At 33.7% G+C, this 13,395-nt stretch overlaps 1 protein-coding gene across 1 annotated transcript in view; it reads right to left on the reverse strand.

Moving 5' to 3' along the window:
• Positions 1–222: 222 nt before the first annotated feature.
• LOC128223594 (uncharacterized) overlaps positions 223–13,395 on the reverse strand; it is a 50,448-nt gene continuing 37,275 nt past the window's right edge. Inside the window, exon 20 of the mRNA XM_052932867.1 lies at positions 223–401. Within this exon, the coding sequence (XP_052788827.1) occupies positions 223–401 (179 nt within the window). The remainder of the gene's footprint in view (positions 402–13,395) is intronic.

A 13,395-nucleotide genomic window follows, 5' to 3' on the forward strand; every position in this document is an offset into this window, starting at 1 on the left:
GAGATTTCAATTATCTGACATGCCTTAAACCGGTCAGTGACATATGCCTTAGCCTTAGTATTTAAAGATGTTTTTCGTTAAATGTCTGACACTATTGGGTTTGACCCAGTAGTTTCATCGTATTATTATTAGCATTTTCATTTAATTCGAAATTTGAACGCATATTCCAGAGAGAGTTACAAGGTAAAGTTTATTTGAACCACAAGCTTAGCATACGAGGAGTCATGGCGAGTTGAGTTGAAGATTCATGTATAATGTTTCATCCAAGGAGGAGATTCTTTTCCCTTCAGTTTTATCTGAGAACGACTCGTAGGGATTCTCAACTGAGCCTTTGCTTAAATTACCGTCCGATGAGTGACCAATATCGTTTTCTTGCTCAGTCCTCTCGAAGGAAACTTTATCTGAAAGTACAAATATGTTTGCATCGTTAGTGGGTTTGTTAATCTGCATAATGCGAAGACTGGACACAAAGTGAGAGTAGTCTTATTGTAAAAGAGTCAGCGGCTTCCCGGAGAGTTTTTGTGTCTGATAGCAACCAGTGAAACTCTATCATGACATATCAAAATGGTCTTTAGTACCGATTTTAACAAAGGAAAGTGAAACGGACTTGAACGTGATTTCATAATATCTTCATTTAAAATATATGTTATATAGTACATTCTGATCTACTTGATTGCTGGTTAAAATCGATGAACTGAAGAAATATTTCAATTTGAACATTACAATCTATATATACTAACATAATTATATATTCATAGGGTTTTGCGATTTCCTTGAAAAAAAAGAAAACATGTGTTGCATATTCCTCAAACATTTGGCAATGTACAAAATTAATGTTAACGCACAACCAATACTTTAATTTATATCCTAGGTAAAGATGCTGGTAGAGTGATAGTATAACTAATATTTCAAACCATGGAATTAGTGTCCAATGCGAAACTTCACAATAATTTTAACAAAAAACAACACCATGATAATCATAATAATTCTCGTCCACCAATTTTTAAACTGATGTCTTTAGGATTAAAACAGATGTACTCAAAAACAATATGTCGTGTTCTATATTAAGGAAGGAAGATCGATACCTTTATGATGAGATACACGATAATCATTTCTTGCGTCTGACTTGGAGCGCAGCCTGGTTTTTCAATTGTTTAAAAGATACTTAATAATATATCAAACAATATTTTTATTTGGTATGTTCAAAAACGTAAATAACAGGTTTTGGCAATATATAACAGTTTTAATTGAAATGAAGTACGTACGTGTATAATTAAGATATTACAATTAAATCAATTAAAGATTGCATATGTACTTATCTAGTAGAATTACATGGACATGACAATTTGCAAAAGAATATTGACCTATTTTCGTCGCACAAGGATACATATCAGACAAAACAAAAAAGAATAATGCAAACCTGTAAACAATATTTTACCAATCTAAAAAACGGTATATTATACAGATTACTTACCATCAAAGTTAACTTACCTTTTGATCACAAAATAAACAACTCCAACAGCCACCAAAGTAATAACAACTATTGCTCCGGAAGTAGAAAGCGAAATTGCCAACACCGTATTACTTTCTTCATGCATGAAGGCTGCATATGGTAAGAAACCAACACAAACTTTATAAATTGTACAAGTAAACATATAGTGTGCATCCATGTAGAAGGTAGGAAATATTGTAATTTTCAAAAATCAAATAATACTGTACTTGCCAACATTCATTTTCAAGAGACCAACTTGATATAATTTGTTGGATAATGTGTATTAATAACCTATTTTATTTTGTGAGAAAATTTACCAACCTGCAATTTGGTTTAAAATGATAACTAATCGTTTAAAAGGACACGATCATATATAACAATAATTATCTGATTACTTTCATTGCGATATCCAGTAAGAACTCACGCAGAACTTACTTTTACAATTGTCAACGTTAGGCTTTGTAATTCCTTTAATACACACAACCGAAGACGGCTGCAGAGCGTTGTTAATTGCAATGAAAGTGATGTAAGGTGTACATGTAAAATTGTCGAGCATCGCTATAGAAGTTTCGTTCAAAGAAAGTTCAAAATACAACGCCGACTTTGTTGTTTTCGAGAAACTGTATATTTCCTCCTTCATCAGACATCGGGTATTAATACCTATACGGTAGGATCTAATTCCACTCTCTGGATCAGAAAACCCCTGCCAATGAGCAACTGTGTATCGTTCTGTATTATTGGTATCTGAAACAATGAAAAACGTCAAACAATACATTTGATAGGTCGAACTTTAACTTTAAATCACCCAAGTAGTATGCATCGGTTTAACGTGTATCAAAATATGTGTACAATACAAACTATAAAGTTTTCATAGTATACATTACACATACTACCATTTAAATGCGATTGTTCTATTGACACATTTCCCAATTGTGGTGGAGTTTCATCTACTACTATGGTAATTCCTTTTTCACTTAACAATCATGCATAGTTTTTGACTGATATTTTAAAGAAATATTCTTGATTCTGTATCCCGGTAAACTTGTTATCTTTCATGTATTCGGCTAGGTAGACATAGTACTTATAGACTTCACAGTGCCCAATCTGTGGACAATAGCAATTATTATCTTGCTCCTTATCACACTTTTTCTGTAATAAGAACCAAGTAGCACTTTTAAGACAACGACAATTCTATTTCGATACAAATTAAACAAAATTCAAGAAATACTAAAAGCTAAGTATCTTATGTTATATAAGTCTTACGGAGTAAAAAGTAACAGTAAAATTGATTCTGATTATGTATTTACTTGGTACGTTCGTTAATCATTTTGACCTACGTACCGTAACTTTTTGACCACCAATTTGCCATGATACAAGCTCTGTGTCTGAGTTTGTACTACCAAATATCCAAGCTGCAAATGAAATTCCACTATGTTTGTCTAGAGCATGGAACGTCATTTTCATCTTCGACAAATCCGTGCTGTTATGTACATACAACATTTCGTATCCATCCTTCTCAAGCCAAATGTTGTTGAGGTATGGCACTGATCTATCAATAAATAGAGATCGATTATCGCTTAGTGTATTTTCGGCTATATCAATGGCCTTTATGTTCAGTGTGTATGTATCTCCGTCTTTAACATTCAAATCAATGCAAAATGATTGATTTGTGAAGGAGGGGACTGGTATTTCTCCAGAATATGAACCATGATTCAGGCTCCACGAAACATCGTAGTCAATAATACCGTATATATTCTATGTCCCGGAAACAGGTATTTTTCCAGTAATTTGCTCGTAAGATCTTGTTATGAGACCGTGAGGGTCAGGCTCAATAGGATTCAGAAGTTCATTATGTATGTAGAAATCATTGTAAAAGTGATCTTTCCAGCTAATGCAGACATCGTTGTGATGGGTTTGCCATGTGTAATTAGTGACAGTTGAGGCAGACGTAAATCTGAAAAGCATTTCATTCCATATGTGAAAGGACGAACTATTATCGTAGAGAACAAAACGGCGACACTGTCGAACATTGTCAGCAACATCCTTCATCTCAAGTGTCAAACAATAGAGCCTTGGTGTGTCTGAAGTTAGATTTAGATCCATTTTGTGACTGTATGGTTAACCGTTATACTAACAAGGTTGGTTGTACCTACCGTTAATATCCCTTTCGATGGCAAGACCTCATTTACTCGAATTTTGTAGCTCTGATTTGATGAAGCGGTACGCGAAGCTCCTCTTGGAGGAACGGGATCCACCCAACCGTCAAACTTTACATGATGGAGATTTGATCGCGTTATCTTTTTGTCAAGATGGAGCGGCTCCGAGCCACATGTCGATATTTTCATACAGTGTTCGGGTGGTTGGTTGTTATACCGATAACAGACTGTTTGTTGTTCCACGGTTTTCTGGTAAGGTTTAAGGCTTAGTACAGTCTGGGTTCTCGTATCTTTTGCTTTCAAGTAACCACCACCTATAGCTTCGTATTTCAGACACAACCGGTTTACAAATATCAAATAATAATTTAATATATGTTTATACAAACTAATTGTTTTTTGACGTGTATTAATTTTATGCCGTATACAAAATCAATGTACTTACGCCTGGTCATTTGCGAGTGTATATGTAGCCGTTAGAATATGTGAATCGTGATTCGTGCTATTAGCAGACTAGCTCGAATTTACATCTGTAAGTCGTCTATTTGTCGATAAAGTAGTAAGCCAACCTGTCTCAAATACATTCCCATGTTTGTGATAAACTATGTTGTAACATTCATCAGCACTATTTTATTTACATGACTTCAGTGTTAACAATCCAAAATAATAACACATGAACAAACAGTGTGCTAAATTATCGGAATGAATGATTATCGGAAATAATTAATCCATACTTGGAAAGAATATTCTGTATATAATATACTAGGTACATACCTCATACGTATTGGCGTTTTATATATACTATTGAGTCCGTTATTCCAAAATTCTGTTCAACAATAAATGAAGGAGGCGAATAGCTGGAAATGTCAATTGTGTATTCAGTGCACAATTTAAACTGCACCATCGTCGGCTGATAATTTCCATATATACTTTGCAAATGCTGACACGCGGTTGAACTGTTCGATGACATTGCCCTTTTCATTTCACCATATGATCCAATAACCACAGTGTCACATGTTAAGATTGAAGGTTTTTTTAGTTGGTTGACACGAGGTTTCCCCGAAGTTTGAAATCTTGCTAAAACCAGTGACGCACGAGCAATCCTTGGTGAGATTGTTTGGATTGCAGGCGCCAGGCCAACAATAATGGTTGTTCCAGGAACACATCCCTAAATGACATTGTTTTAAATTATACTGATACTTAAATGTGACACGAAATTGGTAACCAGTGATACGTTGTATTTAAATGTGTTTATACATAATACTAAAAAACAATAGTATATATAAAGTTATCTGTAACATATGTATTTGTTATGTATTCATTATCAATTATATGGTTTATTACTCACGTTTTAATGGAATAATGGCTTGTGGCAAGGACGACCTAAGGTCCTTAATTGAAAATTAAAACAATAATTGGAACGAAGTAATTATTGTGTTATAAGATGTCTTTTTTAAATAATAAATCCTTACGCTGACATTCTTTGTTGACGTTGTATCGCTTGAAGAATACATCGTCATCATTACACTCTTTGCAGTAGACATCCGAGACTGTTGTACAGCTTCGGCGTTTACATTCGGTGATTGCTTGACATTCTGAAACAGTTTCAAACACTGTCGAATACTACATTTACACATTCCACAGAACGACAATGCAATGTGTAGTTCTGGTGTGCCCAAAATAGTGTGTTGGCGCCTAGAAGTTGTCGTTTTTTCGTTCTGGTTCACCGCCAACACGCCATAATGACAAACCTTTTGAAGTGTTCTTTGCCCTTTCAAGCCTTAAGTGCCTATATTTATTTTTCTTTGCAAAGCAAATTTCTAATTTGCTGACAGCTACTATTTGTTATTTATATCAAAGTAAATCATATTCATTGAATAAATAATTGCAAAGCGTTTAAATGCAGTTAATTAAACATTAAATATAAACTTTGGAGTCAAGTTTTCCTTGCTTCTTGACAAGGAATGCCTGTCACTGACGTTACGGCAATGTCGTGTTCTATTAATCTTGAAAACTACTTACAGCTATGAACACAAACCAAAGGAAATTATAGATACTCGTAGTATCTTACAAGTTTACTACGTGGATCCCTTGAATATCGACTTTCTTTATTTAATCTCTTTATTTACATCAATAATAAAATACAGCTTTATCCATTTACCTGAATATATAAACTTCTGTGTTTAAGTAGGTCTTTATTTGTTTCTAATATTTTAAGAATACAGGTAATATAAATGTATTTCCGACAATTATAAATACCATAATACAAATCTACATGTACATCTCTTTTCTACTACCAATCGACTCTACAACATGGTTTGTAGTAATATACTATCAGCTTTCATCACTTGTTGTAGAAAAAACATGCTATAATACACAATTCTAATTCATACTTCTAGGAAATAAACGTTCAACTATTAAAATGTGTTTTATGTTGTAGTTTTAAATCGGTATGCTATTCAATATTGTCTTATTTATCATCCAACTTATGAACTAGAACATGAATTCCAGTGACAAAATCACTACGTAAATCTTGAAAAACAAATAGCAAAACACAAATAGCTGAATTACATAGATATCAAAAAATTTCGTACAGCTGCACCCATTTTAATTGTAAGAAACCCCGTTGTAACAGATCGTGCTGTCCGATTCTTAATATTCTATATAATAAATTTTCTGTACAAGTATCAATGTCCCAGTCACCATCAAATCACAATCGTCGTTTACCCCCTACGCATCTTCACTTCTATCATTCAATCAAATAGTTTTGTACAGGAAGATAAGGATGTTTAAAAGTAATGAATATATATAAACGCGGTATTAGAGGATTTACAGCACCCTGCCTTAGTTTTAACATTAAATTGTACGCGTTTTAATATATATATACAATCATTATACACGAGCAAGCATTTACAATAATTTCCATATATTAGACATTCAAATATGCATAGTACGTAGCTATTTAAGACAGAATTGAGTAGATGGTGTCAATTTATACACGGTCTTTATTCTCATTCGAGCTGCATACTTTAGACTGTGTTTTATATAAGCAAATTTAAGAATGCGATAGCTGTTGTGAATGCAGAATGAACATTATTAAAAAGTGTTTGATGTTTAGTTGGACACGAGAAAGGTTGGTGGATAGTGAATATGAGGATGAAATAAAAGACGTGTGACAAAATCAATACTAAGAGGAAGACACAAGAGGTATGTTCCTACTAAGTTGGACAAGCTCAGATTATGTTGGACTGTCGTAGGTAGGTCTGAACATGTTTAAAGATAGTAGAGTTCGACTAGTATTTTGCCTCGTTCAAACCAAACAGGAGAAGTAAGAGAGAAACGGTCATATCATATGTCACAGTGGACATCGAAAAAGAATCGTGTGTGCCAGAAAGAAAAATACGTTGCTTTCTATCGCGGAGATTCTGAAATTCCACTTTGGTGAAGCTTGAAAAGAATATCTTAGTACCAAAACGCGAAGAAAAGCTTAACCATTGTGATAGAAAACTGCCCTGATTTTTTTGCCATTTTCAATGGTAAGACAGAATGAGAGAAAGATAGAAACAAGTATGCTTTCATGTGAATCTATTGGAATTAGCCCAGACTGAAAAGGGATTAAGAAATCGGTCGTTCGAAAGATGTTTTTGGTTAGGATACTTTATAACCCTTTTTCTGATAACACTTAGCAAGAATATTGGATGTTAACTTCCGGCTGTTTTAGGATCAAACTGCTTATGACTAGCACAGTTTGCAGGTTTTCAAAGACGGGGCACTTTACCAGATCGAAGAGAATAGGTGAAGAGGTCTTGAAGTGATTAACATATTTTCATTACTATATCTTTCAGAACATTGTTATTTACAAAAGGAGGTCATGTTGTCTTTCCGGACGTTCGGACCTTGATTAAGTGAATGACATCTTGGTGTGATATATCGAATTCATGCACGGTTGGCGTTTTCGAATCAGTTGCATAGGGAAAAATAAATTTAGGGATAATTGTGAAAATTTAGCTAAAGCTTGTCGATTTTTGCCCTGGGTAGGACCTCGGTTATCAACACATATGTAATGCCTGGAAATATCGCTAATGATATGCAACTGCGAGAGCTACTATTAACATGAATATTTCATTCCGTTGAAACTCTGAGATGATAATGAAAACAAGTTCAACTTGAATAGTTGGCCAAAATAATAAAATAAAAACAAAAACATGGGTTTGGAAATTTCAATTTTTCATATTATCCATAGCCTAAAACTAACGCTGGTAGTTTTAATATTAAAGAAATTCTAGCATAACTGATATACATTGTTCAGGACATTTCTGAATTAACTTCTGGTGTGAATACGGAAATTACGTAGTATAGGAAATACACTTATTGACGAGTTTTGCCACGTCGTATTTTATCTTTGCGTATAGTTAGTTACTGGGGAGTGCATGGTGTATTTTAATTAAAATGATCTTGTATTAAATTAAATCAGTAAGTATAAAAAGAATTCATTAAATAAAAGCTTGGCCAATGTACAAATGTTCTATCAAGGTAATTTGATTGTTTTTTATTTTTTCTTCTTCGTAACACGTTTATAATAACAGAAGGCCACGCAGCAAGCAACATTTTTTTTCTATAATATAAGGTTATGGTACTCTTTTTGCTTTAAGAGACATTAGAGCAAAAAATCTATAAACATTTATACTTTCAATCGAGGCTGCATAACATGACAAAACGCACTGTTTTCATATCACAAAATGATTAAACATTCACTTATATTATCGTATAATCCTTAAATCATTGTCAAAAGGAATAAGAAAATCATTATAAAAGTGTATTATATTGTATGTTGTGACAATATAATTTACCTGTTTGACAACAAAACCCATAGAACGCATCTGTGCAGGAACAACCCCCCATTATAACATATACCATTACAGGTTTCCGAGTCAAAGGAGTTATTTTCGAGTCCACAATTATTTATGCACTCATCATAGGACCAAGAAGCTGTGCAACAAATTTCTCTCGACCTATGTCTGTTTCCACCTCCACATGTCCTAGAACATTCACTCCAAGGTTTCCAGTTAATCCAATCACAACTACTTTTACCATCAATGCATCCAGCTAAGGCTGTATTTACACATATCAATGTAATTGATAAAACACTAAAAAAAGGTAAATTAGAATAATGCTTTACCTACAGTTTGATTTATGCAGGCCATGATAGAGCTAGAGGAAGTTAACCAGCCAGTAGAATAAAGACGTAAGCTGTCTATTTGATTAAGTCTATTTGTGACATTAGTAAAACCTGTAAACCCGATCTAACACCATAAATGGTAAACACTTTAGAAGTGCCAATACAGTTTGTCTCATCCAAATAATTACATGCCATATCATGAAACAAAGAATGTTTAACGTAACTTCCTGATATTCGAGGTTAGAAAATTCCCTACTTGAACAAAGACCATAGTTTGTTCAAATTTACTCGAGAAAATTACGTTTAAAACAGATTGTAACGAAGCTACTTTAACACTTTAAACAAGGAAACACTTCATTCTCTTCAAATCTTGTAAGTATTCTTTAGGAGTAAATATTTACCTCTCAGATGATTGTGTTGTGATAAATTCTCAACCTTTCGTAATAGTGCCATTCACAATCATGATATATTTCAAGCATGCACGTTAAGGAAGTTTTATGTTTGATTTTTAAATCACTGAACGTAATTTTTCAAACGAAGGGTTAAAAGCTTTACGGTTATACATGTATCTGCTTAGCTCTTTTTAAGGTTGAAATTATGAATTTTTTTGATGTAAGACTTTGATTCATTCATCAATGTGATGTTCATGTGTGATTTATTTAATAAAAAAAAATCATATAAAAGAATAAAAGTAATATTGAATCGGAAGCAGGAATTGTGCCACGGCCTTTTCAGAACCACTAAATAACAGAGACAGAAGACCACATACAGGCTAATGATATATATACACTCAACAGCAAAATTTGTTAATATTTAAATATCTAAGGTTTTTTTGTATGTTACTTGGAGACACGTTTAAACAAGGTTCGTTCTGTTTTTCGCAAAAGTCAGAATGTTTATAAGAAGTGTTCAAGCAGAAGAGTTAATTTCTTTGTAAATATAAAAAAAAATACATTGTTCAAACATTTAACTGATTAAAACTGAATACTATCGTTCAAAATTAAATGTTTGTGTACAATGTAAAATGTATTACTCATTGTTACTGCCATTAATTTTATGTTTTTTTTTTTATTAAATACAAATTAAGATAATAGAAAAGGAAAAATTTAGTTTCAATGTGGTCCTTTTTCTGTTGCTTGATATACTGACATTTGGAGAAAAATTCATTCAACGGTTTCTTTTATTCGTAAGAAGATACCAACAAGGTCTGTCGTTTAACAAAAGTGTCCAAAAGACCAAAAGGGGAAATACAGAAATGCATGAAAACAAAATAATGTTACTTTGAGATAATGCAGATTAAATTCATTAAGAACAAATATTTAAACACACACGTTGTTATCGGTTATTTCGGTTTCGGAATTTTATATCATACAAACGAATAAAAAGAAATAATGGTAATTGGATTGGAAAATGTAAATATACAGTCAAAACCAGTAGTGGTAAGTTTGCAACCTTCGATAGAAGCCTCGTTACATGAAACAAAAATACATTTTATGCTCATACAATACCTTATTTATTCTGTTCATTTTGGTTTGATTATTGAAGTCAGGTTTGTTAAACGAATGGACGATTAACAATGGAGTTACTTTTGTTATGCTCTTTGTTTTTATTCAAACACAAACACACTTTCCCGCTGGGATTTCAAAACCCGCAACTTCACCTCATCGAGCTAAAATGTCCAGTCCTATTTTAAAGAAAAATGCAAAACTAAATCACGTAAAATATGCATGCAAACCTAAAATGTTTATAATGGAATGGAATCAATGTAAGATTATTATATGATTATTACAATAAGTTATATCATATATGGCATATACGGGTTTCGCTTTTAACCACCTTTACGAAACAAAATTAAATATCACTCAATATTCTTTATTTCTACCAATTATTAAGATGCATACAAATGCAAAAAATGTTAGAAACAATTAAACATAAATGTATTGGTCATCAATTACACATTGTCCGAATAATTTACAGTGAACAGAGTTATTAACAAAACGATAAATATTGTTTAATACGTACAGTACACAATATGTACTTTATCTTGTCACTTGCATACAAGTTCGTCCAATAACAAGGTGCCGATTCAAATTTAGTTTATAAGGATAGTAGACCACGCGATGTTTATCTTCAGTCAGTTGGGCATGTGACCGCGACGTTTTTCTATTCCGCAATGTCAGAGAAAAACGCAAATAATGTTTCAGTATCTTATTATCAAAAGTCCGTCAACAACCGCACTCAAAAATCGTTCGCGAATAGAGTCTAATCACTCTGCATGATAATGACACTGGCAAACAAATCGGCTAGAAAATGTAAATGTGAACATACCCCACCCGCACATTCTGAAAACTGTGCAGCATTCATCGATAAAAAATGAAAAGTTCTGAGTACTAATTTTTGGGCACATTACACATAGGTACCTATTGCGCCGATGCCATCAGAAAAACTGAGTTGTCTCACTTTTTAAAAAGTACTTGTTAACTTAAAGGTAACTTATCGTTTTTCAACAAAGAAAGTAACAGGATAAAAAGAATACTAGGTGAGTGTTGTGGAGGGAGAAAGTTTATCAGGCTCGGCTATGAAATGTATTCCTCCGCCACGATGAACTTTCTCTATCAACGGCACTAACCTAGTATTCTCTGTTTATGCTTGATTAACATACAACTCTCAAGTAACCTGAAGTACTCGATTGGATGTATATATTATTTTCAGTAGTATGTTTCAATACACAACCTTTTATTAGATATTGTTGATACATTTCCTGACAAAAGGGAGGGATATGTTCATGAAATTCGAGTGTAGACTTCTGCCCATGATTATTTACTTGGAACACCAAGTAAGTTGAGGTAAAGCCTATCTGCGTCAATTCATAGCAGCTCTTCTGTAGGACGTTATCTCATTTCTGCTACCTCGCAGAGGAACCCCCACCTGCTTTGCTCGGTTGTTCTGACATCATACACGAGGTGCATTTCTTCACGATGCACACAAGTTTGTGAACAGTAAGTGCGCTGGTAAGCTTCTTTATATAACCTAGTCTATAGGTTTACGTCGCAAAGTTCAATGCTCTTGTCCCTATTTTTGTCGATAACATTATAAATGCAAGCGGGTGCTATTGTAGGATGCAGTATTCGAAAGTAACGAAGGTCATCATCCGTTGGTGTTCTCTTATACCACAGTTCTGTTTCCCTCGTGTAAACTACACGTCGCACAAAGCCTTTCCAATGGTCCAATTTGAATTTGATTTAACGTTTTATAAACATATATCTGCTAATAAAATTAACGTTTAAGGAAAGTAGTTTATGTAAGAATGTCAATTTTTTATTAATAACATTTGAAAAAAGGTTAAACACGCCTAGAATGGATTCATACATATAAGATCTTGTGTTAAGCCCTTGTATCGTTTTTACAAAAATGCTGAAGTTTATTGATAGTAAAATATCATGGTTATTGAAATATTATTCCCCAGTTCACTGCCAAATGAACCATAAGGCACCAGACATAACAAAAATACTGTTTTTGGCTTTTTGACAGGGTTCCTCAATACGTTATTTACATCTTAAATTCGAATCCTGTGAAATTCCAAGATGGTTTGCGTTATTGGCAATTGGACTACTTAAAAGACTAACCCTCGTTTAAATTCAAACTGACGGTACATTTTGCTTTATGCTGAATTGTATAACGATCTATTTTTAACGCTACTGTCAATATTCCAATCCGTGCGGCTGTAATAAATTACGTCAAGCATGCGTTGCAAATTCAAGGGAGGTAAAGCGACGAGTGAAGTGTCACCATTGATGAAGGATTACCTCCCTTTGTTGAAAACACGAAGCATCCTAGATTACTATTTACCAGTGTATGTAAGAGTTCATCTATGTACACGAGATAGTATAAGGTTGACAAAACGCCTTCTTGTCTCACTGATTTAAGAACTGGTATTTCTTCGGAATGCTCCAAATACAGCCTAACTACACTTTTAATCCCATATAAGCAAATACTAACACACGTAGCAATTTTCTTATAAATCCTAGTCATCCTAGCTTGAGGAAAAGCCCTTTGTGCCACACCGCATCTAATTCAGATTTCTGATAGAACTTGCTGACATACCCATTACTGGCTCGATCTGGTGGTACACAGTTTCTTGAAGGTAAAAGCGGCAGAGACATAGCTTAAGTTTTTGTGAAATCTCTGTTGATAGTTTGAAGGAAAAGGTGGTTGTTTTACTGATTAAAGGTAATCGAGGCTATTGAGTAAGAACCTGTCGAAAATTGTTCTATAAAAAGGCATCAGGGATAGGGGTCAATTGCTGCTTGAGTCGGATTTGAGTTTCCCTTTACCTTTGTATAATGGGATCAGTCAGCTGTTTTTCCATTCAGCTGGGAAATTCTCGGGGCTTTTCCTTTTTATAAAAGCTTGATCGCAAGCTGTACATCTTCCGCCGTGAAATCCAATGAGAGGCACTCCGTATTTAGCACATTTGCTTTACATAGTGTTTAGCTCTTCCAACTTCGTTTAATATTTTTTCGAAAGTCCGTCAAAAAATGATTTCTAAAACTGTATATAACCTTTTCATC

Source organism: Mya arenaria, chromosome 17 (genome assembly GCF_026914265.1).
Source record: "Mya arenaria isolate MELC-2E11 chromosome 17, ASM2691426v1".
Lineage (NCBI taxonomy): Eukaryota > Metazoa > Mollusca > Bivalvia > Myida > Myidae > Mya > Mya arenaria.